The sequence below is a fragment of the Carlito syrichta genome, unplaced genomic scaffold, assembly GCF_000164805.1.
Source record: "Carlito syrichta isolate Samal-C Ts95f unplaced genomic scaffold, Tarsius_syrichta-2.0.1 Scaffold307258, whole genome shotgun sequence".
In the NCBI taxonomy this organism is placed as follows: Eukaryota; Metazoa; Chordata; class Mammalia; order Primates; family Tarsiidae; genus Carlito; species Carlito syrichta.
Window position 1 is genome coordinate 380,811 of NW_007251354.1, and position 27,169 is coordinate 407,979.

The 27,169-nt window shown below is 40.3% G+C and overlaps 1 protein-coding gene across 2 annotated transcripts in view; it reads left to right on the forward strand.

Moving 5' to 3' along the window:
• CFAP70 (cilia and flagella associated protein 70) overlaps nucleotides 1-26,260 on the forward strand; it is a 119,445-nt gene extending 93,185 nt beyond the window's left edge. For both annotated transcript variants that reach the window (XM_008064281.2, XM_021715661.1), the window contains 8 exons: nucleotides 3,018-3,176; nucleotides 3,689-3,813; nucleotides 5,478-5,630; nucleotides 6,354-6,515; nucleotides 9,087-9,176; nucleotides 13,659-13,760; nucleotides 24,612-24,659; nucleotides 25,998-26,260. In XM_008064281.2, the coding sequence (XP_008062472.1) occupies nucleotides 3,018-3,176; nucleotides 3,689-3,813; nucleotides 5,478-5,630; nucleotides 6,354-6,515; nucleotides 9,087-9,176; nucleotides 13,659-13,760; nucleotides 24,612-24,659; nucleotides 25,998-26,078 (920 nt within the window). In that variant the 3' untranslated portion in view covers nucleotides 26,079-26,260. The remainder of the gene's footprint in view (nucleotides 1-3,017; nucleotides 3,177-3,688; nucleotides 3,814-5,477; nucleotides 5,631-6,353; nucleotides 6,516-9,086; nucleotides 9,177-13,658; nucleotides 13,761-24,611; nucleotides 24,660-25,997) is intronic.
• Nucleotides 26,261-27,169: the final 909 nt, after the last annotated feature.

Consider the following 27,169-nt stretch of genomic DNA (forward strand, 5'->3'; position numbering starts at 1 on the left):
GGAGTCTCACTCTGTTGCCCAGACTGGAGCGCAGTGGCCACTCCCAGCCACCGCAGCCTCAACCTGCTGGGCTCCGGCGATCCTTCCGCCTCAACCTTCCAAGTAACCGAAATAACAGGCATGCGCTACTACGCCCGGCTAATTTCTTGATTTATTGTAGAGATGAGGTCTCGCTGCCCAGGCGGGTCTCGAACCCGCGGGCTCAGGCAATCCGCTCACCTCAGCCTCCCAAAGGCGGTGTTTTTTTTTAATTGTAGAGACAAGGTCTCGACAAGTTGTCTGGGCTGGTCTCAAACCTGTGGGCCCAGGCAATCCACTTGCCTTGGCCTCCCAGTGCTTAGATTACAGGCTGAGCCACCAAGCCTGGCCTATTGGCAATTTTTTAAAGGTTATTTTTATTTTACTTGTTTTTTCTTATGTTTAATTAATACATCATATTTGTACATATATATGGGGTACATGTGATATTTTGTTATGTGCATACAAATATGGAATGCTTCATGATTTTGTGTGTCATTCTTGTGCAGGAGCGCATACTAATCTTCTCCGTATCATTCCAATTTTGGATATGTGCCACTGAAGTAAGCACAATGTTGGCAACTTTTGATATAAGGTTAAACATACGTACACATGCCAGCAGTTTTACTCCTAGTATTTATCCAAGATAAATGGAAGCATGTCCTTGCAAAGATTCGTATGCAAATACTCATAACAGATTATTTTTAACAGATAAAGATAAAAAGTGGAAATGACACACTGTCTATTAATAGGTGAATGGATAATTAATTTTCATATATCTGCACAATTAAAAACACTCAGTAGCTGGGCTTGGTGGCTCAGCCTGTAATTCCAACACTTTGAGAAACCAAGGCAAGAGAATTGTCTGAGCCCATGGGTTTGAGAGCAGCCTGGGCAACTTGGTGAGACCTTGTCTCTACAACAAAACAAAAATTAGCTGGGTGTGGTAGCACGTACCTGTAGTTTCAGCTACTTGGAAGACTGAGGTGGAAGGATTGCCTGAACCCAGCAGGTTGAGGGTGCAGTGGCAGGGAGCATGCCACTGCACTCCAGCCTAGGTGACGGAGTGAGACTCCAACTCAAAAAAACCCCAAAAAACCCAGCAGTAAACAGGAACAAATTAGTAATAATATAACATGGATGAATCTCAAAAACATTATGCTAATTGAATAAGTGAGCTGCAAGAGTGCATACTGTATGATTCCATTTAAATGAAATTCTAGAGAGAAGCAAAATGAATCTGTATTGACAGAGAGCAGACCAGTGGTTGCCTTGGGCTGGCGGATGGGGGACTGGCTACAAAGGGGCACAAGGGAACTTTCTGGGTCATCAATAATGTTTTGTATCTTGATTGTCATAGTGGTTACATAAGCATACATTTGTTAAAAGACACTGAACTATTACTTACTTAAAAGGGGACACTCTTTCTATGTAAGTTTTACCTCAGAAAAGCTGAATATTAACACTTTTTCCCATTAAGATAATCAGTTACTCCTCAAGGATCTTTCTGCAGTGTTTAATAACTGTCTCCTTCTTGAAGTCCATGTCGGATTGCTTTCTCATCTCCAGCAGCTTTGGTTTCCTTTGCTGGTTTTTGTTTCTGGTCACACTCATTAGATATAATCATCCCAGTAATCCAGTCTCACTTTCTAAGAGCATACCTCTCCTTACAGTTTCCATCTCACTGCTGATAGCTTTCACATTTTTATTTTTTAACCCTGACATCCCTACACAACCCAGCAGTTGGATTTTTCTAGGAAACTCAACTCCTCATCTCCCAAATTGACTTTACATCATTATATTAGGCACCCAAGCTCATGATCTCAGAGTCATCCTCACTTCCTCTTCCTTTCTTTCTTGAGCTTTCCCTCATTTCTATATCAGGTTAATTCCCTAAACCAGTTGTTTATCTTTCAAATGCTCCTTTCATCTTCCCTTTAGATTTTCACCACTCTTTATTACCAAATATCCAGACGGTTATAGCAATAACAATTCTCTTTGTCTCCATTCACAATTTTTTCTCCTTGCTACATGACTTTGCTACAGTAGTCTTCATAAAATCCACTTCAAATCCTCTAATATTTCTGTTCAAAATTCTTCAGTGTACCCTTGCTTCTCCTCTTGCCTATGAGAAAAATTCTAGCATCCAAATATCAATACAGTCTAGCCCCAACCTACCTTTTTCTTTATTTTCCCTGTGAAGTCATCAATACCCATTAAAATAATTAGCTCACTACTTCCATGCTGTATCCAATGGCATGTTTCCAGCCCTAAATGCCCCTTCCTCTCTGCCTATTCATTTTGTACCTGTTTTTCAAAGCCACATATTTTACCAGCTGGGAGTGACTTTTTAAAATTTGGGTACAGCTAGCACTGATAATTTCCTGTATGGCAATGCTTTCTATTTTTGTTCATCAAACGTTTATTTGATAGGCAGCATGGCATGTTTAAGAGCATTTAGCTACTCTCTCATTCACTTTTTAAAAAGGAGCATAATAAAAATAACATCTCATAATGTAGTGAAAAATAAATGATACTATACATTAAAGTCCTTAGGACATTACCTGACATATAGACATGTTCAAATATAGCTACTTATATGTGTATTTTTTTGAACACTGAGATAAGAGGAATAGAATTCTTGTCTTTTAGGGGCTTTAATATGATCTAAAAATATGTCAATCTTCTCATCTGGATTCCTGAGATTCTAGATTTAGCAAATAACTTTTAAAATAGGGATCTGTTTGACATAACCATGACTTGAACTAGCAGCAAGATTGCATGGGAGGATCACAGTGACAGAAATTGTGCCGCCAATTTAGCTTGTACTCTTTAATTTATTCAGAAATATAAAAAAATCTATCAAACAAATCTTCCTTCCTGCAATATTTAGGGATCTGTTTCTTATGCTTTTTGGATTTTATTTCCTATAATAACTTTTTAATGTCCAATTTAGGAAGGTTTTGTTTTGTTTTTTCATTAAAATTTCATCTATTTAGGACCAGGAGCTGCATTGTCCATTCTAGACGAAGATCTTACAGAACCCTCCAAACTGCAGTCTGATTCACAAGAACCCATTGTGACTGCACACTCTCAGGATCCAACTATGAGCCAAAAGCCATCTAACACGTTTTTAAAGGAAATACCAACAAAGAAAGGTAACTGGAAATAGATATTTCCACTTGGAAGGGGGGCATAAACTGACTAGACAAGGATGAAAACTCTTGTGATTATAAAATAGCAATCCTGACTTGTTTGAAGTTGATTAGCTTATCTGCCATATTGCCCAAGTTATTTAATATAAGGTTAGGCCCTGAAATCCAAATTCAGTAGTGCACTCTTTCATTAAGCAAGGATTTTATATTTAGCTCACAGAAGTAGTCAACTACAGACATATGATTTCTTAACAATGCTTCATTTTAAACATATCTGCAAATTGAGTTTCGCATTCAAGAAGATCTGAATACTTTTAAACAGCTTTTCATGTGGTTGTGCTTGGATTTGGAGTTCTCCTCTTGGGCAACCATTGCTAGAGAGCAGTCTATTGCTCTCCAGATTATGATCTTTCTCATGTATTAGATGGGAATACTCTCCCTGCTATGTTAGTGTGTCTGATCTGACATTTTTCTATTACATTCACTCTTCTATCCTTTTAATATAATATTTTCAGAAACATCAAAATGTCAAGATTCATCAGCTGTTCTGCATCCCATCCTTCATTATGATATTTCTCAACCTCCTACCACCATCTTCATGGAGACCATACATTTCCTGATGAAAGTTAATGCTGTGCAGGTCAGAATATTTGGAAAAGGGCAAGTAGATGGAAAGATTTCAGTAGACTATTTATTCTCTTCATAATGGTATCTTTCAAGCTTAGATATCTATGAAGCAGAAATCAAATCTGCTTTTGAGAACACTCCTTAAACCCAGTGGGAAGAACATCCAAACATGAACCACTCTTGCAGATGGCAGTAGACCTCACTGTAAGTCTGCTTCTTGTAGAATACCAGCAGAGCAAAGTCAGACTTTAAATCATATGTTGCCCAATGATACTTTATTATGGGACCTCACGTTAGGTGAGGATTGGGTGTTCACAGGAGCCTACTTATTCCCTACCTCCCTTACAGGTTCTGAACCAATTAGAAGCATACACAGTGATATATGGGGGCATAAAACTATTAACATTATTTTTATTGGTAAAACTGGGCTGGAGAATGTAACTGGTGCCACATTTAACTTACTCAAGCAGTAGGAAAGAGAGCAAGGTTCAGGAAACAAGAGTGTTGGCCCTGATTCCTGCAAAGCACATGTGCCACTCAGGAAAGGGCAAGAGTTATGAATTATGTTGGATTGTGCCACGTTAAGCAGAGCTTTTAACACATTAACCCTTCCTAATAGAGAAACAGGCTCTCTCTCCCCTATAATTAAATAAGTCATTAGCTTCCCAGGTCAGAGAGCCAGAAGGCAGGCAGAGAGAATAGCTGCAGCCCCTCCCTTTAATATTTTCCTAAGAAGGTATAAGTTAGCGAAAGTTTCTACATATAGGCTGAGACGGGAACAGAAGGATTTATCTTTAGCAAGTACATCTAATTTTGTCAAGTTTGTAGATCTTATAAAGTGCAAACAAATACAACAACAACAACAAAAAAGATTAGGCTAGGCATAGTGGCTCATGCCTATAATCCCAGCACTTTGGGAGGCCCAGGTGGGAAAATTACTTGAGGCCAGGAGTTTGAGACAAGTCAGGGCAACATAGTGAGACTCAATTTCTACAAAAAATAAAAAAAATTAGTCAAGTCTGGTGGCACATGCCAGTAGTCTTAGCTACTCTGAAGGCTAAGGCAGAAGGATTGCTTGAACCCAGGAGTTTGAAGCTGCAGTGAACTGTGATCATGCCACTGCACTCCATCCCTGGGTGAGAGAGCAATATCTTGTCTCTAAAAAAAAAAATAATAATAATTTAACCCACAAAGGTTGGCCCAAAATACAAACTGGTAAACATAACAAATGTTTGGAGGTATACTAGAAACGGACATTTATATTTCCAAGATCCCAAGTCTAGAATTTTAGAAAGGCAGTTTTGCCTTACTGTAAGTTTCCTTACCATGACAACTGCCTAAAAAATGTTACCTCATATAAATGGGTGGCTGATGATGCGGCTTTGTCTGCTGCATAAGAAATATAGTCTAACACTTGCCTGGTACTGGCTGGCAAGACCAGAATTGTGTCATATTGCAGGTTATTCACTTGGAAATGTCTTCATTTGGTGATGGAGTGAAAAGCTGGTAATGGAATTGTGAAGTGCTGAATATTTGTAATTCAACCCAACCTTATGAATTTGAGGATAATTCTTACTCTATAATATGTTTCATGTTATTTATTGTCAACCACAAAAGCTATGTTACTGATACAATGCAGTCATTTACATGTTTCTTATGATATGATTTTCCTTGCAGTATGTACACAGAGTGCTTGCACATGAGCTATTATGTCCTCAAGGAGGCCCCAGCTGTGAGTATTACTTGGTGCTAGCCCAGACACACCTTCTCAAGAAAGACTTTGCCAAGACAGAGGAATACCTTCAACAAGCAGCCCAGATGGACTACCTGGTAATGACTTTTGCGAGAGCCTCTTGCGTCTGGGGCAAGCAAGCTCTCTTAAGTGGTGATGCTATATTACAAGTAAATTCCTGGTGAACATAGGTAGAGGTTATTAGCTGTCAGTAAACCCATCTATCTATATCCTTCCATTTGTTTTCCTTAAGTAATCATGAATTTTGCAAAGAACAAAGAAAAGAACAAATTCTTTAGCAGATAGTGTTTATCTATTTCAGGTTTTCTAGACTACTTCTATTTTCTCATTGTGCATAGCATCATGTTATGCTGGAATGTTTTTCTAAATGTTTATTCCCATGGACAAAATGGTTTTGAAGAATGCAAGAAAGAAATGAGAGGGCATACCTAGAAAAATATCTCTTGGTACAATTTTTCTGAGTGCGGTTAGAAAAAGTGCTATCTTTCTGAGTGCTGTTAGAAAAAGAAAATGGCATACTTACCTGGCAAGAGAGATACTATGATCACAAAGGTGGGTTTCCCAGGGTGAGGCTTACCCATTGCATGCCGATGTGCTGACCCCTGCAATTTCCCCAAATGTAGGAACCTCGACTGCATAATTTGTTAATTTGTGGTAGTGGGGGACTGTGTTCACACTCTCCCCTGAGGAAGAAAAAAAAGAAAATGGACTTAATCTAAATGTAAATATCAAACAAAGGTCATGAAGTTACTGTTAAATACTACCTCATCCCATGTAATATTTGTTCTTCCCTTTCCCAGAACCCTAATGTCTGGGGCTTGAAGGGTCATCTGTATTTTCTGAGTGGAAATCATGCTGAGGCCAAGGCGTGCTATGAGCGAACCATTAGTTTTGTAGTAGATGCTTCTGAAATGCACTTCATCTTCCTGCGACTGGGGCTCATCTATTTGGAAGAGAAAGAGGTGAGAGATTGAAGATGGGGAGTAACCAGGGTCTGGGACTGATTGTAGTTCAAGCACTAACATCCATCTGTGTGGACTAAAAATAGTAACATAATAATGACACTTTTACATCCCAAAGTAAAGTGACTTGCCCAACATCAAATAACCAGTAATTAGTGGAAGCAGCATTCAAACCCAGGCGATCTAAAAATAGAGACTGTTGTTTTAACCACTATTACGTTATTAAGAACTCAGTAAATGTTATTTTAGCTAAAATTTTATTTTATTAGCGGTAGAACGTTCTTAGCTTAACAGAAAGTGTCATGGACTTCAAAAAGACTCTTCCAAACTTTCTCCTAAACAGAAGGGTTATGTTTAATCTAGCTTAAGCTAACTCCATTCCATAGGGCACTCTGACCTGACTATGGAAGCACTCCCTCCTCGTATTTTGGGAAATACTCCAGTTGCCGATTGTCAAGTTCTGCTATTCATTGCTAGCAGGCCAAAATGAACAGGCATGAGATGTAGTGTAAGGGAAGTGACTTTATTCCAAATGCTGGATGATGGGGAAATGGCTAGGCTCATGCCTCAAAGAAACTATTTCAAAATCGTGGGCTGAGAGCAGGAGATTTTTATAGAAAGCCTTTCTGGAGTGGTGCAGGATAAAGGACTTTCTGGAGTGGTGCAGGATATCATCTTGAATTGCTATTTACCTGGAGAGCAGCCTATCATCATCTCAGTTGTAGTCAGATTATAGATTAACCTCCCAGGTGTGGTTTCTGAATCTTGTAATGGTGTCTCAGGCACCAGTGGTTTCTGAACAGTGAGGCTCCATTTCTCAAGCAAGTGCACAATTAGAGCAATGGGTATGTACTTAACCAGAATTATAGGATCGCTGTGTAGAGGTAGCCCAAAGAGGAAAGAAATTAAAAAAAAAAAAACTTGAAGTGTTCCCACAACTACATTTTGTAATTAATAACAAGAAAAAAGTAATTTTCAAAAGTTAGAATTCTCAGTTATACAAGACCTTTGGAAAAAAGCTTCTTTTATGGAAAATTTCAAACACATACAAAGTCAACAGAATAGTAGAATGGACCACCAAGGACCCACCATCTCACTATAAAAATTATCAACATTCTAGCTGGGCATGGTAGCTTGTGCCTGTAATCCCAGCAATTTGGGAGGCGGAGGCAAGAGGATTGCCTGAGCCCAGGGGTTCGAGACCAGCCTGGGCAACTTGGTGCGACCTTGTCTCTACAATAAATAAAAAAAAATTAGCCAGGTGTGGTGGCGCATGCCTGTAGTTCCAGCTATTTGGAAGGCTGAGGCAGAAGGATTGCCTGAGCTCAGCAGGTTGAGGCTGCTGTGGCTGTGAGCATGACACTGGACTTCAACCTGGGTAACAGAGTGAGACTCCGACTCAAAAAAAAAAAAAAAATTATCAACATTCCCCCAGAGGCCCTTGACTCACTGCTTTTGTTTTGACTTTATTCATTTCTCCCTCATAACAGCCAATTCTCTTTTTATTTAATATAAAACAACAGCAACAAGAACTTACAATGCCTTGTAATGTAATTGGGAAGGCTCACATAGGCCTGAGAGAAATCACTATCCAAATGTAGTGAAGTACATAAGTAAAAGTTTTCTTTCTGATGTCCTGTCAAGTTGCATCTTCACAGTGCTGCCGACTCAGATAGTCATTAGGCAGGCAATCCTTAGGCTGTTTGCTGAGCCTCAGCTGTAGATCTAGCTCTCACATCGGAGATACAAGACAAGCAATGGTTCCTTCGTGACCACTTCTTTTGAGAGTTTTTTGTGTTTTTCTAAAATCCTAACCCATTTTACAACAAAGGGAACAGGTTCTCAGAATGAGGAGGCAACATCAAGTATACCTCTTAGCCCAGAGATTGTGCATCTGTCATGTTACCACATGATGTCACATTTAAGTGAAAGAGAGTAGTCCATAAAGTCTAGATGGAATTCAGATAATCATTGTGATCACCCAGAACTTTGTGTAACTCCTTGCCTCAACTCTTTTATGTGTGTGTATGTAGGAGTCTCACTCTGTCACCCAGGCTGGAGGGCAGTGGCATGCTCCTGGCCACCGCAGCCTCAACCTGCTGGGCTCAGGCAATCCTTCCACCTCAGTTTTCCAAGTAGCTGCAGCCACAGTTACGTGCCACCACACCTGGCTAATTTTTTGATTTATTGTAGAAATGAGGTCTCACCAAATTGCCCAGGCTGGTCTTGATCCCGTGGGCTCAGGCAATCTTCTCACTTCAGCCTCCCAGAGTGCTGGAATTATAGGCATGAACCACTGTGACTGGCCCTGCCTCAACTCTTACAGACTATAAGTGGCTTTGTAACTGCTTCCAAATGACAGTCTGCCCTTTCATTTGACCTATTCATTTGCCCTTACTAGTCTTCTTGTGATAGCTCCCTTCAGGTAGATTTAAAAGTACAGCAAAGGACTTGCTTAATTTAGGTTTTTCTGGAGTGCTACTATCAGAGTTCCCATGATTAGGATTAGGATTAGCAAAACAGTGTTTGAAGCTTCCAGAACAGTAGCTCAGTGGTGCTTTCTTTCTACAGTATGAAAAGGCGAAGAAAACCTACCTGCAAGCCTGTAAGAGATTACCCTCGTGCCTTACCTGGCTAGGACTGGGAATCGCCTGTTATCGGGTAAGACAACGAAGGCTTGAGACTAGCCCTGTGCATACAGCTGACCTTCATGCTTCCAAGCATCCTGGGGGTTTGTGATGACAGTGGAATGTCAATCAGTGCAGCCTGCTCTAATGAAAATTTGATCTTCAAAGGTGTTCAGAGAATGGGAGGTCACTGAACTAGCTAGACAAATAAAATATCCTTTTAAAAAATCCCACAAGAAACCTGAACTCTAGGAAGCTATATAACAAAAAATTTTCATGTTATTCAGTATAGACACTATTTTGTGATATCCATAAGAAAAAGGTGATATGGGAGATTAAGAACCTACTTGATTCCATTAAATAAACTGATGGATACTTATTAAGCACTGTGACCCTTCCGTATGCAGGAGGAGCTGCAGTAGCTTCTAGTAGAAGATTTTGCTCCATCACCCCTAAAAACCCTCTCCTTACCCTTCGTTCCTTTCCTCCAGTCTTCAAAGAGACACACTCCCTGTTGTTCTTGCCTAGTTTCTTATGTGTATTCTTAATTCCATCCCTTTTCTTTTCTTCTAATTTCTCTTCATTTTGCTTTATTTTTTTTGAGTCAGAGTCTCACTCTGTTACCCGGGCTGAAGTGCAGTGGCACACTCACCACCACCCCAGAGTCGACCTTGCGGGGTCTGGTGATCCTTCCGCCTCAGCCTTCTAAGTAGCTGAAACTACAGGCGCACACTATCACATCTGGCTAATTTTTTCATTTATTGTAGAGATGAGATCTCACCAAGTTGCCCAGGCTGGCTTAAACTCCTGGGCTCAGGCAATCCTCTCGCCTCGGTCTCCCAAAGTGCTGGGATTACAGACTTGAACCACCGTGCCTGGCCTAATTTTACCTTCTTCTTGATTTATTATATTTAAAAATTTTTCTTCTTGACCAGCTCCTTCTCTGTACTTTTCACCTTCTTATTAAACAACCACCACCATTTCCAGGTTATCTATATTCCTGTCTCCTCTTCTTCATTGTGGTTTATTTTTATTTTTTATTTTTTGAGTTGGAGTCTCACTCCGTTGCCCAGGCTGAGTGCATTGTCACACTCATGGCCACCCCAGCACCAACCTGCTGGGCTCTGGCAATCCTTCTGCCTCAGCCTTCCAAGTAGCTGGAGCCACAGGCGCACACTATCACGCCTGGCTAATTTTTGATTTTTTAATTGTAGAAATGAGATCTTGCCAAGTTGCCCTGGCTCGTCTCAAACCCGCAGGGTCAGGCAATCCACCCACCTCGGTCTCCCAAAGTGCTGGGATTATAGGTTGAGCCACCGAGCCCAGCCCACTGCTGTTTTTAAAGCATAAAGATAATATATGTTAATTATAGAAAATTTAGATGATAGAAAATATTAAAAAAAACCATTAAAATATCCACGATCCAATAACTCAGTGATAAACACTTTTAATATTTGAATGCATTTTTCTGCAGTCTTTTTCATCTATATGAAAGCAATTTATATTATAAAATGTAAACTTTTACTGCTTAGTAATTTTTTTTTCTACTTAATATAGCATTGATGTCTTCTCACAACACCATAGTATAAAACATGAATTTGAATGACTGCGTAGTTTTTCCTGATATGGACAAATAAGTAGGATGACCATATAATTTGTCATACAAACCAGGACACTTCTGAGAATGAAAAGAATGTTGTTATAATTACAGTGGGACATGAGGACTGTTCCAGGCCAACCAGTTCATAGTGACACATACATCAGCCATGTGCCCCTGTTCCACCTTCCCAGAAGGGATGTAAAACATCTGTAGCTGTTAGAAATCTTGAACTCATAACACTTTTCAAGTTCTGGCTGACCCTTATATCAAACAGTGTAATGAACAGCTCAGTTTGTTGGTTCCCAGACACCTCAAAATGCACATATCCAAAAGTCAATCTAACTTATTCCTTAAGTACTCACTTCCTAAAGCTGATACTTTCTCCTGTATTCCCTATGTTGGTGAATGGGGACTATGATGAACCAAATCAATCAACCCAGAAACTCTTTTTTTTTTTTTAAGTTGGAGTCTCACTCTGTCGCCTAGGCTAGAGTGCAGTGGCACGCTCATGGCCATTGCAGCCTTGACCTGCTGGGCTCAGACTATTCTTTCACCTCAGTCTTCCAAGTAGCTGGAACTACAGGTGTGCACCACCACACCTGGCTAACTTTTTGATGTATTGAAGAAATGAGATCTCGTCATGTTGCCCAGGCTGGTCTCGAAGCCCTGGGCTCAGGCAGTCCTCTCATCTCTGCCTCCCAAAGTGCTGGGATTACAGTCGTGAACCACCCCAGAAACTTAAAAGCTGTCCTAGTCTTCTCTCATTACTTGTAATTAGTTATCAAATATCCTGTTGGTTTTGTCTCCTGGATGCATCTTGAATCTAGTGACTCCTCTCCATCTCTATTTTTACTGTTCTAATTTAAGCTTCTTCCTTTCTTTATCTGTTAAGGTGGTCTCCTGTCCTCCCTCAACTCATTTCCCAATTCGTTATCAAAGTAGTCTTTAATCCCAGCACTTTGGGAGACACAGGCGAGAGGACTGCCTGAGCCCACAGATTCGAGACCAACCTGGACAACTTGGCGAGACCTCGTCTCTACAATAAATAAAAAAATTAGCTGGACGTGGTGATGATGCATGCCTGTAGTTCCAGCTACTTGAAAGGCTGAGGTAGAAGGCTAACCTGAGTCCAGCAGGTCTCAGCTGTGGTGACTGTAGGTGTGCCAAGACACTCCAGCCTGGGCGACAGAGTGAGACTCCAACTCAAAAAAAAAAGAAAGCAAATACCATGTTACTCTCCTATGGAAACTCTTCAATGGCTACCCTTTGTTTTCAGATGAAATTCAGATTCCTTTGAACATGTATATGACCTATTCGCTGCCTAACTTTCGAATCTCATCACTTCCCCATCCACTTCCTCCCCGCCTTCCTGTCTCCCTCTGCCCAACCCTCTATTTTCTGTAGCCACACAGGCATACTTAAGAGTTTCCTGAGCATACCATGTTCTCTTATGCCTCCATGCCTTTGTATATGACATTCCTCTTATCTGGAATGCCTTTATTCACCTTGTATAACTAACAAACTCCTACTTATCCTTTAAGATTCACTTTAGGCTAGGCACAGTGGCTCATGCCTGTAATCCAAGCACTTTGGGAGGCCAAGGCAGGAGGATCACTTGCACCCAGGAGTTTGGACAAGCCTGGACAACACAGCAAGACCTCATCTCCACAAAAAATAAAAAAGTTAGCCAGGCATGGTATTGCTCACCTATAATCCCGGCAATTCAGGAAACTGAGGCGGGAGGATCACCTGAGCCTAGGAGGTTAAGGTGGTGGTGAGACAGAGATTCCAAATCAAAAACCAAAACAAAACAAAACCTACTTTAGTTTCTTTTCTGAGTCTGTCATTTAATCTCAGAGTAGAAATTATATTTTCCTTTGTTCCTCTACTAGTTTTATTTTAGAAATACTTATTCTATAATGAACTAGTTATGTTTTTGATTCTTTGTGTTTTATTTTTCATGTCAGTGAGTCCTTTGAGGGCAGGGATTGTATTTTATTTTCTTACTCTCAGCATCTAGTATACCACCTGACATCCTTAGAAAATATAGGTTGATTGAATAATGAATCAATATCTCAGAGACACTTAAAGTGTGGGCCAAAGTATGGGAATGGCTGAAAGACTATTCATCTTGTCTTGGGCCTAGAAACCCATTATTTTCTTCAGAAAAAATGAAGAGCTACTTTATTGGGGGAAGGGAGAAGCCTTGTTATTTCTTTAGGTGGCCTTTGGAAGGTTTTACAAAGCAAACTCACAGTTTTAGGGAGCAGCAATGATTTTCATGTGCACAGAGCTCAGGGAGCACCTTAGAGTCTCTGGATTCTGTATTGATTGCTCAGGATTGGGCTGTTAATAACTGATATTAGGGGAAAGAAAGCTTTCAGAACAATGATATTCTGATAGGCAACTCAGACTTTAACCTCAAGAAAGGAATACACAATGTAAAGAAGAAAACTAAAAATGTATCTGACAGCCCACTGTGTATAATAAAATGTATATAAAAATGTATTGTGACAGCCCAGTCACTGAATGATGCACACATGCTAGTGAGTTTTGTTGGTTTTCCAACCCTGGCACCTGAGTTCCATGGTTTATAGATGTCCTGATAACACTGCTGGGGAGAGAAGGAAGAAGAGAGGATGTGAGTTGAGAGCCTGCTAGGCAGAGCTCCAGATTCCCCTACTGGCTTTTTAATCAGAGAAGTTGCATTTGTAATTGGTTCATATATTGAAGTATCAGATTTTGTTTGAAGAAAGAGTTCTGAAAAAACTAAAAATAGAAAAAAATGAAAACCACTGGTATAGGTCACGTACACCATTATTCCTTAGATATGGAGGTTTCAGCTAAGAAGATGCCAGATGACTTAAGTGAATACTACTTTGATTTACAACTCATGCTTCTCCCTTTTCTGTCAAGCTGGAGGAGCTCACAGAGGCTGAGGATGCTCTCTCTGAAGCCAATGCGTTGAACAACTACAATGCTGAAGTATGGGCGTATCTGGCATTGGTCTGCCTGAAAGTGAGTGTTTGTTATTCTTACACAATGCCCTGTTAAGGCACAGAGGTGAGGGGTCAACTAAGCAAGAGACAGCAGATGGCCATGAATGTATGACAGCTGAAGTCTCATGAGCTCTAGATTTGGTCATTATAGTGTCTACAAAGGAAAGGCCAAGTCTGGGAAGACTCTACTTGGAATGTACTTAAAAATCATATTTAGTCAGGCTCGGTGACTCAGCCTGTAATCCCGCGCCTTTGGGAGGCTGAGATGAGTGGATTGCCTGAGCCCATGGGTTCGAGACCTGCCTGGGCAGGTGAGACCTCATCTCTACAATAAAATCAAAAAATTAGCCAGGCGTGGTAGCGCGCGCCTGTAATTCTGGCTACTCGGAAGTCTGAGGCAGAAGGATCATCGGAGCCAGCATGTCGAGGCTGCGGTGGCTGGGAGCGGTCACTGCACTCCAGTCTGGGCGACAGGGTGAGACTCCAACTCAAAAAAAAAAAAAAAAAAAAAAAATCATATATTTAGATGTGTTTTTCTGGAAAGGAAGTTCCAAAAATGGGATCAAGATTGTTTCAGAACTTAAACCAGGGGCAGGTCAGGTATAGTAGTAGCTCATGCCTTCAATCCTAGCACTTTGGGAAGTCAAAGCAGGAGGATCACTTAAGAGTTCAAGATCAGCCTGGGCAACATAGTGAAACCTTGTCTTTACAAAAAAATTTTTAAAAATTAGCCAGGCATGGTGGTGTGTGTGTAGTTGTAGCTACTCAGGAGGCTGAGGTAGGAGGATCACTTGAGCCCAGGAGTTCAAGGTTACAGTTAGCTATGATCCCACCACTGCATTCCAGCCTTGGTGACAAAGTGAGACCTGTCTCAAAAAATAAAAGGAAAGAAAGGAAGGAAGGAAGGAGGGAGAGAGTGAGAAAGGGAGGGAGGGAGGATGGACAAACATAAACTGGTCAAAGATCAGAAGGAGATGCTCTACTAGTCTTTCTGAATCATTTCTTCCTGTTAAAAAGCTGGCTGAGGGTGTTTAATCTGTCCTTGTTCAGATGGGTGGAAGGTCTTGTGGGAGTTTATGATAGGTGCTTTACCTATTAAAAAATAACTCTCCCATAGTTAGACTTAAGTATCTTGTGCACCAGTCTAAGATCAAATTGGACATAATGAGAACAGCCCTTGGCTTTCATTGGTCAATGTGATAGCAAGTTGACAGGGAGCATTATTATAAGAGAAATGAACAAAATAAAAATTACTAGAGTTTCTCTTTGGTATAAACATCCCAAATATTAATATCAGAAATACTGACTTCTTTTCCCACCTCTGCCCCAACTAGCTGTGCTATCTGGGGCAAGTCACTTAACTTTATTGAGTCTCAGTTTCCATTTATGTATGTTTGTATGTATGTCAGGGTCTCGCTCATTTAGAAACTTAAAACATGCTTATTATTAATTCATGAGTCAAAGAAGAAATCGTGACAATTTCAAATATGAGGTCTTGTGCTGTGCTAGGTAGAATTCTAAAAATGACTTCTCCCCCAAGATTATGTCATCAAATGCTAATCTATATACTGCTGTGAAGGAATTTTGCAGATATAAATAAAATGCCAAATTAGTTGACCTTAAAATACAAAGATTATCTAGGTGTATTTTACCCAATAAGGTGAATCTTCTAAAAGCAGAGATTTTTTTTTTTTTTTTCCTGGAGGAGTTGGGATGGGGGTTAGGGAGAAAGAAATTCAGAGAGATCTGAAGCACAGAAAGCATTCAACACACTATCCCTGGCTTGAAGTTGGACTGTAGGTCAAGGAATGTAGGTGGCATCTGAAAGCTAACAGCAGCCCCTGTTGGAAGCCAGCAAGAAAATAGAGACTTTCATCGTACAAGTATAAGGAACTGAATTCTACCAACAACTTGAGTAAGCGTGGAAGTAGGTTCGTCTCCAGAGCCTCCAGATAAGAGCGCAGCCCAGATGACACCTTGATTTTGGCCTTGTGAGACCATAAGCTGAGAACCAGTTGAAGTGCTTGTCTTCTGTACCATGGAAAATATTATATAATAAATGGGTGTTGTACACAGCAGTAGAAAACTAATAGACTTTGTAGTAGATTTTTAATAATAATGGCTCCCACTTAATTATGCTTTTATGGGCTGGGTACGGTGGCTCAAGCCTGTAATTCCAGAAGTTTGGGAGGCTGAGGTAAGGGGATTGCCTGAGCCCATGGGTTCGAGAACAACCTAGGCAACTTGGTAACACTTCATCTCTACAATAAATAAAAAAATTAGCCAGGCATGGTAGCAAACGCCTGTAGTTCTGGCTACTTGAAAGGCTGAGGATGAAGAATCGTCTGAGTCCAGCAGGTCGACGCTGGGGTGACTGTGAGCGTGCCACTGCACTCCAGCACCAGCCGCCCTCCCCCCAAAATTATGCTTTTATGTCCATACCCTTTGGAGTCCATACCCTTTGCAATGGGATGTTACCACTCATTCCCATCAATAAATGGAATCTCTTTCTCATTTCTCCACCCCTTTGCATCTGCTTAGTTAAACAAATAACTTTCTCTGACCAGTAGAATATGGCGGAAGTGCGCTGTGTGAATTCTCAGAGGCTAGGTTTTTAGAAACCCTGCAGCTACCACTCTTCTTCTCTGGTACCACCATGCTGTGAAGAAGCTCAGTTTAGCCTATAGGAAGCTTGAAGTCCACATGGAAGATAACTGAACCACTTCAGTCAAGAGCAACATGTTACTATTTGAATTAGTCTATCTTGGACTCTCTAGCCTTAGCCAAATTGCCAGATGACTTCAGCTGCATGATGACCTTGGGGAAGGCCAACAGAAGAACAGTACAAATTACCCATAGAATTTTGAGAAGTAAAATATTGTCTTTGAAGCCATTAAGTTTTGGACTGAATTGTTATATATCTCAGTAGATAACTGAAATAAGACTGAATAAAAATAAAGCCGTTATATGTTAGAACTATGGGATAAAATTAAAACAATAAATAGAGATAAATTGATAGCCTTAAATACACATATTAGAAACAAAGATTGAAAAATCAATGAATTGGCCGGGTGTGTGGCTCACACATATAATAACAGCAATTTGGGAGGCCTAAGTGAGGCCTAGGTGAGAGGATTGCCTGAGCCCACGGGTTCAAGACCAGCCTGGGCAACCTGGCAAGGACCTCATCTCTACAATATATCAAGAAAAATTAGCCAGGCATGATGGTTCATGACTGTGGTTTCAGCTACTTGGAAGGCTGAGATGGAAGGATCACCTGAGCCTGAGCCCAGCAGGTTGAGGCTGCAGAAACTGTGAGCATGCCACTGCTCTCTGGTCTGAGTGACAGAGACTCTAACTCAAAAAAGAAAAAGAAAAAGAAAAGAAAAACTAATGAATTAATTATTCAAATAAGTAAAGTAGTAAAGAGAAAGCACAGAAACCCAAATAAATAATTGAGAAAATGATAAGGAGTAGAAATAAATGAAAAATGTAAAAAGGACATAATAGAGAGGATTAATAAAATTGTAAGCTGGTTTTTGTAAGAGGCTAGTAAATGAAACTCTTGCATGACTGATTAAGAATGTTGTTAAAAAAAAGAGAAGGCACAAATAATATTAGCTGCAAAACGAAGATGGAATGAAACTCAATGGCTAAAACTCAATACCAACTCATTATTTAAAAAAAATCAAACTAGCTTTTTTAAAATCTAAAAATATAACTTCCAAAATGTATACTCTCACATGAAATGGTGAAAAATTAGATGCCTTCCTTTTGAAGTCAGGAACAAGACAAGGAAACTTGTCATCATCACTTCTATTTGGTATTCTCCTAGAGGTTCCATCAAGGCAATAACACATATATGTAAACACATGAAGTTAGTTGAGGTAAAAGGACTAGGTGGGAACCCAATAAAATCTACAAACTGAAAGATGTAATAAAAGGACTCAGTACTGAAATGGTAGACAAAAATAAATAATGATGGTTACTAGGTGGGGGAAGGATTGGGGAGCAGGGTAGACAGGGAGAGGGGTAGAAGCAAAACTCATTATACCCTTTTGATTTTTGAGTCACATAAATGTAGTCAACAAATATTAACACATAGAAGTGTATTTAGCAAGGTTGCTGGATAAAAGACAAATATAAAAATATCATCAAAATAGATATCAGGAATAACCAATTTGAAAGTCTGATTTTAAAAATCCTATTCAAGGTCTGTGTAGAGAAAACGATTACACGGTATTGTAAAAGAATATCTGATTGTTAGAGAGATATACCATGTCTATGGGCAGGAAGTTCTGATAACATAAGGAAGAAAGTTTTTCCTCAATATCTAAGTTTAATGTAATTCCAATAAAAATAATAACATATATTTTTAGGAACTTGATGAGATAAATCCTAAAATTTAGTTGGTTGAATAAAGGCCAAAAATATTGTTATGACGATGTGGAAGGATGGTTAAGGAGGAAGTACTTTCCTGTTAAATAACAAGTCTTATTATGAAACTATAAGAATGAAATCGGAGTGGTATTACTGTAGAAAAAGATAAGTGAAACAGAATTGACAGAAATAGACCCACATACATACAGAAACTTAGGTTTTGATTAGACAATATTTTTAAATAATTGGAATTTTCTAGGAATTTTCCCTGAAGCTCTTCCTCCAGTTTGAAAATGAATGTGTGCAAGTTATTAATTGCAGCATTACTGCAATTGCAAAATAATGGAAGCAACCTCAACATATACGAAGCTTCTTTTTAAAACATGGGTGGGTTGGAGCTGCATCAACTGGAGCTTAAGAAGCTGCACGCAGGTGCAAAAGACAATGGTAAAGAACAAATACCTAGAGCAAAAGGCTAGGATTATAAATGTACTTCAGTTGGCCAGGCAAAAACACTTTAGACCTAAAAGCAAAGCAAAACCAGTTACCACTAATCTCAAGAAAATAAACATCTGAATGAAGAAAAAGTTAACAGAGTAAATAAAGCATTTGTAAATATACAAAAAGAACTAGCACACTTCTCAAAAGGCCTTTCTCTTGAACCTCAGCAGAAAGAAGTGATTCCTCAGCAGCATACGAAAGCGAACTAGTTTATGTTGATGAAGCTACAAGATTAATGGCTCAGTTGTAATACAGTGGTGATGTGTTCAATTCTTCAAAATGACCAATAAATTAAATGTTTCATGCAAAAAAATGGGAGTGTAAATTAGTACAACCTCTGTGGAAAGCTGTATGGCGATTACTAAAAGAACTAAGAGTAGATCCACCGTTTGATCCGGCAATCCCACTACTAGGCATCTACCCTAAGGAACAGAGGTCATTAGATAACAAAGACACCTGCACCCACATGTTCATCACAACAATTCACAATTGCAAAGATGTGGAATCAACCTAAATGCCTACCAGCCAATGAGAGGATAATGAAAATGTGGTACATATACACCATGGAATACTATACAGCCATAAAAAAGAACAAAACCATGTCCTTTGCAGCAACATGGATGGAGCTGGAGATCATCATTCTAATGAAATGACTCAGAAACAGAAAACCAAAACAGCATGTCCTCACTCATATGTGGGAACTAAATGGTCACAAAGATGGAAATAATAAACATTGGGGACACCAACAAGAGGGGAGGAGGGTTAGGGTTCAGAAATTACCTACAGGGCACAATCTTCACTATTTGGGGAAAGGGACATCTGAGAACCAATCCTCACCACTACACAATATGACCATGTCACAAATATGCATGTCTCCCCTGAATCTTAAATAAATATTACAAATAAGAATCTATGAGCCCCCAGTGATATAATTAAACAAATAAATAAATGGCAGAGAAAGGAAAGCTTACAATAAAAGACCAACTAATAAATGTATAAAGAATGATGAAATTAGAAAAATCAGAATTTGGAAACCACCAAAATAATTAATTCAGTGGACCGAGCTCAGTGGCTCAGCCTGTAATCCCAGCATTTTGGGAGGCCGAGGCAAGTGGATTGCATGAGCCTGTGGATTTGAGACCAGCCCGGGTAACTTGGCAAGACCTTGTCTCTACAATAAAAAAAAAAAAAAAATTAGCCAGGTGCGTTAGAGCATGCCTGTAGTTCTGGCTACTTGGAAGGCTGAGGCAGAAGGATCACCAGAGCCCAGCAGGTCGAAGCTGGGGTGGCCATGAGTGTGCCACTGCACTCTAGCCTGAGTGACAGAATGAGATTCCAACTAAAAAAAAAAAAAAATTCAGTTAACAATCATCAATGTATGCTAAAATTATAGGTGAAAGTTTAGGCCAGGCATGGCTCACACCTGTAATCCCAGCACTTTCAGAGGCAGAAGCAAGATTGCCTGAGCCCAGAGTTCAGGCCCAGCTTGGGCAACTTGGTGAGACTATGTCTCTACAATACGTTTTTAAAAATTAGCCAGGCGTGGTGGTGCATGCCAGAGGTTCCAGCTACTTGGAAGGCTGAGGCAGAAGGATCACCTGAGCCCAGCAGGTTGAGGCTGTGGTGGCCGTGAGCATGCCACTGCACTCCAGTCTGGGCAACAGAGTGAGTGTCCAACTCAAAAACAAACAAAAAAAGATCCTAAGTTCTGAAAATTAGCTAATAGTATTCTGTCTTTATTAATCTGCTGATTCTGATAATTGTGCTGTAATTATATCTTTGATTGTATAGAACACACACAGAGTATTAAAGTTGGGCCATATCTGCAATTTACTCCCAAATGCTCAGGAAAAATTAAATGTTTATATCTATATGGATACACACATACATAGATACGCGTGCACACACACACACACACACACACACACACACACACACAACTTACCCTTTATCCTCTATGTATTCCAGGACCACTAGTGGATGCATGAAACCAAAGATAGTACTAATCTCTATATATACTGTTTTTAAAAATTATTTTTTTCCTAATAGCCCATAGGTGCTACTAAATACACGATTTCCTTTTCCTTCTTCAGTTTCATGGATGAGAGATTCATTCTTACTAAAGATCTTAGCAACCTCAGCATACTTTTTTTTTTGTTTCCTGATTAAGTCAAGAACTTTCACCTTTTCATGTAAAGGAAGCACTTTATAGCTTCTCTTTGGCATATCCAAATTGCCAGCATCACCATTCTTGTGTTTTGGGGTCATTATTAAGTAAAATAAGGGTTACTTGAACACGAGCACTGAGAGACCATAACAATGCATCTGAGAACTGAGCGGGCTCCCAAGTGTCTAACTGGCAGGTAGCACTTACACTGTGGATATGCTGGACCTGAGTCAAGTCCCTGGCAGAATGGCGTCAGGTTGCACGCATGCTACTCAGACACTGGTGTGAAACTAACACAAATCATTTTGGGAATTTTTCCATTTGGTATTTTTGAACCTGTGGTGGATCAAGATTTACTGTGGGTAACTGAAGCTGTGGAAAGGACTACTGTATACACATGTGTATATGTGTAGAGAGAAAAGAAGAGAGAACTGTTCTTATAACTTGAATCAGAAATTGTGTAAAAAAAAATTTTAAGATACCTCACTAAGATAATGCAGATTGACACGCTATATTCCCACTGGAACAGCTTAAATCCAAACAGACAGACAATGTCAGGTATTGACAAGAAAGTGGATCAACTGGAATCCTCATACATTACTGGTAGAGTTGTAAGTTGGTACAGCTTATAATTCCACTTCTCCATATCTAGCTAATAATATGAAAACATGTCCACACAAAAGATTTGTATGTGAATGTTAATCACAGCATTTAGTAATGGCCAAAAACTAAAAAAATGTTAAATGTCCATCAATGAATGGGTAAACAAAATGAGATCTATTTACACAAGGGATACTACTCAGCAATTAAAATGAAATTCTGATTCATTTGACAATATGGATGAACCTCAAAAACATTATGCTAAGTGAAAGAAGCAAGACACAGAAGACCATATTATTTGATTCCATTTATTTGAAATAAGGAAGACTCTAGAGACAGAAAACGAACAGTAGTTGTCTAGAGCCAAGGGTAGGAATGGGGACTAGCTGCAAACAGACATGAAGGAACTTTGTGAGATGACGACGTCTTCTAAAACTGGTTGTGGTGAGGGCTGCACAACTGAACCTTAAAATTAGTAAGTTTGATGGCATATAAATTGTACCTTAATATAGCTCTTTTATAAAGATAATATAGCCCCCCCCATGCTAAACTAATAGACTGTTCAATAAATAGTGGGGCAAAACCAAAAATTAGTCACTTATTTCACACACACACAATTCCAGCTGGGCTTTTTTAGAGACAGGGTTTTGCTCTATTGCCCCCAAGCTGGAGAGCAGTGACAAGATCATAGCTTGCTGCAGCTTCCAGCTCCTGGGATCAAGGGAACCTCCTGCCTCAGCCTCCTGAGTAGCTAGAATTACAGGTACATGCCACGATGCCCAGATAATATTTTTATTTTATTATTTGGGTATGTGTGTGTGGTTGCTTAGGCTGGTGTTGAACTCCTGACCTCATGTGATCCTCCTGCCTCAGCTTCCCAAAGTGTTGGAATTATAGGCGTGAGCCACCATCCCTGACCCTAAAGACTTAAGTCGTAACAGCAAAACTTTGGAACAGTTACAAGAAGAATAGAGAATACCTCTATGCCCTTGGGATATGGAAGATTTCTTTTTGGGGTGAGGGGCATGGAAAATGTCTTAGGACTGTAAAAGCACAAGTAAAAAATAAACCATCAATAAATTAGCTACTTTAAAGTTGGAAACTTATAACAAAGGACACAAAAAAAGTTTTAAGGACTTTATCATATTTACAGAATTCATAACTAATAAAGGATTACTATGCAAGTTATATAAATAGCTTCTTCAATAAGGAAACAACTCTACAAACAATCTGATTAAAAAATGGGCAAAGGATAGGAGTATGCAGCTTGCTGATGTAGAAACTATAAAAGTCAGTGCACATACGAAAAGCAGCTATACCTCACTCGTAAGCATAAGAATGCAATGAGACTGGGCGCCGTGGCTCAAGCCTATAATCCCAGCACTTTGGGAGGCTGAGGCGAGAGGACTGCCAGAGTCCTCAGGTTTGAGACCAGCCTGGGCAACATGGTGAGAGTTCATCTCTACAATAAATCAAAAAATTAGCTGGGCATGGTCGCACGCGCCTGTAGTTCTGGCTACTCGGAAAGCTGAGGTGGAAGGATCGCCTGAGCCCAGGAGGTCGAGGCTGTGGTGGCCAGGAGTGTGGCACTGCACTTCAGCCTGGGCAACAGAGTGAGACGCCAACTCAAAAAATAGAAATAAAAAAGAATGCAGTGAAAAATAATGCCTACAGCACTTTAGGAGGCTGATGCAGGAGGTTGCCTGAGACCAGGAGTTTGAGACCAGCCTGGGCAACATAGCGAGACCCCCATCTCTATGAATTAAAAAAAAAACAAGACAGCCGGGCTCAGTGGCTCAGCCTGTAATCCCGCACTTTGGGATTACCACAGCCTCGACTTGCTGGGCTCCAGCGATCCTTTTGCCTCAGCCTTCCAAGTAGCTGAAACCACAGGCGAGCGCCACCACACCCAGCTAACTTTTTTATTTACTGTAGAGAGGAGGTCTCACCAAGTTGCCCAGGCTGGTCTAAAGCCCTTAGGCTCAGGCAATCCTCTCACCTCTGCCTCCCAAAGTGTTGGGATTACAGGCATGGGCCACCACACCCACAATCACTTTTAAGTGTGATATAGCATAATTTAGTTACATCTATAATTTGGCAATGCCATATCTAGATACAGTCCTAAGAAAAATAAAAAGACATGTACAATGATATTTCCTTTAGCAACATTTATAATAGCAAAAAAATTATTTTTCCTTTTTTTTTTTTTGAGTCGGGGTCTCACTTCGTCACCCATGCTGGAGTACATCGGCAGCCTCAACCTCCTGGGCTCAGGCATTTCTCTGCCTCAGCCTCCTGAGTAGCTGGAACTACAGGCACCTGATACCACACCTGGCTAATTTTTTGTTTTTGTAGAGACGAGGTCTCTACAAAAAAAGACGAGGTGCTTAGGCTGGTCTCAAACTCCTGGGCTCAGATGATCCTCCCATCTCAGCTTCCTAAGTGGGACCACAGACATGCACCACCATGCCTGGCTAATTTTTTTATTTTTTGTGGAGACTAGTTTGTGCTATGTTGCCTAGGCTAAATTCATTATTTTTCAATATTATATTGGCTATTCTGAATCCTCACATTATTTGGGTCCTGTCTCCCTGTGGCAAAAAGGAAACTAAGGTAATAGTGGTGGAAAGGAAGGTATGCTGGAAAATGCTCCTGGCAATTCAGTGAACTTCAGGTGGGAACACTTCAAAATGTAGGTATTGTAGAAAGTAAGGGTTTGGGGTATGAAAGTTTTGTGACCTTGTAAAAATTTCACATGGACTAGCATTAAGAAAATTGGACTAGATATTCTCTAAATTCCCTTCTTACATGTATTTAAGCTTTCCCAAGTGACTTTGCATGCTCTTTCTGTGTAAACAAATTTGTGAAGTATAATAATGAATTCGTGCTATTTCATTTAACTCTTGGAAGACTGCTTCACACAAAGAATATCATCAACTGGGGAGGAGTGGTATTCTTATCCCATATTCCGATCTACATGGAAGTAATTCTAATATCTACTTTTTCTAAGTTGTCTTTAAGTTTTTCGAAATAATGAAGAAATTTTTTTTTTTTAAATTGTTTTCTCCCTACCATCTTTTATTTTCTAGCTTCCTTTGAATGTAGAGGTTCTTAACTAGAAGGGACAGAATCTTCTGCCTTAAGTAGAAACAGCTGAGGTAATGTATTTGCCCTCCAATGTTTATGGCATGTCATCATCACTAGCTACTATGCTTTTTTCAGGCTGGACGGCAACTGGAAGCTGAGCAGGCCTACAAGTATACGATAAAGGTAAGATGCGGATGCCTCACTCTGCCTGTAGCATACTGAGGTCGGGAAAGTGGGGGGAAGGTACTGGTTTAATTCAGGACTTTAAAGCAATTCATAATATGAATACTTTCTATATAGTAATTCTATTAGTTATGAATTGCAAGTAATTTGACTTGAAAGACAATGGCTTAAACAAATTAGTTTTTTCTCATCTAATGAAAAGCCTAGGGCTGGTAGCACAGCTCCACAATGTCACCAGGGACCCAACCTTTATCTCTGTGCTTCGCCAACTGTAGCATGCAGTTTCCATCCCTCATAGTTGCAAGACAGTAATGTAGCTTGCACTACCATATTCATATTTCAGGCAAGATAAAGAACAGGGAGAAAAGAAAAATGGGGCCACGCTGTAGCTATCTCACTCTCTTGAAAGGCTTTCTCTAAATGAACAAATATATAAGGGGTGTTTTTCAGGTATCCCACCCAAAGACTTTAGTTTACATTTCATTGGGCCACAATTAGTCATGTGATTACCTCTAGCTGCAAGGGAAGCATGAACAGAAGGCTTTTTAGCTGATTGTATTGCTGCCCTGAAATACAGCAATATTTTGAGTTGGAGTCTCACTCTGTCACTAAGGCTGGAGGGCAGTGGCTGCTCCTGGCCACTGCAGCCTTGACCTACTGGGCTCCGGCGATCCTTCCGCCTCAACCTTCCGAGTAGCTGGAATTAGAGGCGCGTGCTACCACACCCAGCTGATTTTTGATCTATTGTAGAGATGAGGTCTCGCCAAGCTGCCCAGGCAGGTCTCGAACCTGCGGGCCCAGGCAATCCACTCACCTCAGCCTCCCAAAGGCGCGGGATTACAGGCTGAGCCACTGAGCCCGGCTTATTATTTTTTTTTTAATAAGAGAGAATGGGTATTCAGTAGGCTACATACTAGATATCTTTACTATACATCTAGATTCTAAAACTAAGTTTAGATTTAATATAAGCCTGTGATTTTTGTGTCTCTGATTTCTGTGAGTTGCCAAATGGGAATCCTACATATTAGCCAAAGATGCTGGTTATAATGTGAACACTTTTAGGAATAAACTTTAATAAAGTTATCTTACCAAAAATATCCAAATCATGAGTGTTCATAGGTGCCTAATGAATTTTCACAAAGTAAACATATCCATGTAACCAGCACAATGTTCTAAAGTCTTTTAATGGAGTTTTCCTGAAATAGGGACTATAGGAAGAGCCAATTCCACCCCAAGGAACTACATTCTGTAGCTGTAGCCCTACAAATGAGCGGTCTTCAAAGTCACATAAGTATATTAGGTATGATATGTATCCTTTCCTTTCTTCCTTTCATGTAGCTGAAATTGAAAGATGAGGCTCTGCTAGCAGAGATCCGCATGGTACAGGAAACAGTTGGCTTTGGAAATCCATCTTTCTGACATCCTTCCAGCTGAAGAATTTTCTGTATGGAACTCAGTATTTTCTGTATTTCTCTGAGAAAGTTTCACCATTGAAGTCTGACGCTGGAGAACAAAGAATCTTTGCCATAAACAGAAACCCATTCATTTCCATTGGCTATGTTACTGGATGACAATAAAATGTGGAAATACAAGACTCAAAATTCTCTGGAGTTAATTTAGGTATACTGAGTAATATATAGGTATATAATTTTATATGTAAATGATACATAGTATAATTATTATAATTATATAGCATAATTACATATATATATAAATAAAAGTAAGGTATAGCGGGGTCATTACTAGGGTTTTGATGAAAAATTATTGAATCACTCCTGGAGGAAGTCAGCTGCTATGGTCCTTGGCCAGGCTCACCTAATTGAAACTTGGTAACTAAGGCATCATTTTCAAAGGTGGGCCTGGAAGAAGACTCCTGAGCTGAGTCACTGTATTAGGGTAAACAGCATAGTAGCTGTGGCCAGGCCCTTTGGAACAAACGGTGAACATAAAGCTGACAGAAGCCGGGCTCGGTGGCTCAGCCTGTAATCCCGCGCCTTGGGAGGCTGAGGTGAGTGGATTGCCTGAGCCCGCGGGTTCGAGACCTGCCTGGGCAACTTGGCGAGACCTCATCTCGACAATAAATCAAAAAATTAGCCGGGCCTGGTAGCGCCGCCTGTAGTTCCAGCTACTTGGAAGGCTGAGGCGGAAGGATCGCCGGAGCCCAGCAGGTAGAGGCTGCGGTGGCCGGGAGCGGCCGCTGCACTCCCGTCTGGGCCAAGGAGTGAGACTCCCACTCAAAAAACAAACAAAAAAAGCTGAACAGAGAGATCTTTGCTGAAGATGGAGGTACTGACTCCCTGTAACCAACCACGGGGTCTACAACAGATGCAAAACTCACCACGGAGGCCGTATCTGGGACGAAAGATGTCAAAGTGCTGGGATTACAGGCGTGAGCCACCGCGCCCGGCCTCATACTTCTATTCTTTTTTTGTTTGCTTCTTTTTTGAGTTGGAGTCTCACTCTGTCGCCCAGACTGGAGTGCAGTGGCCGCTCCCGGCCACCGCATCCTC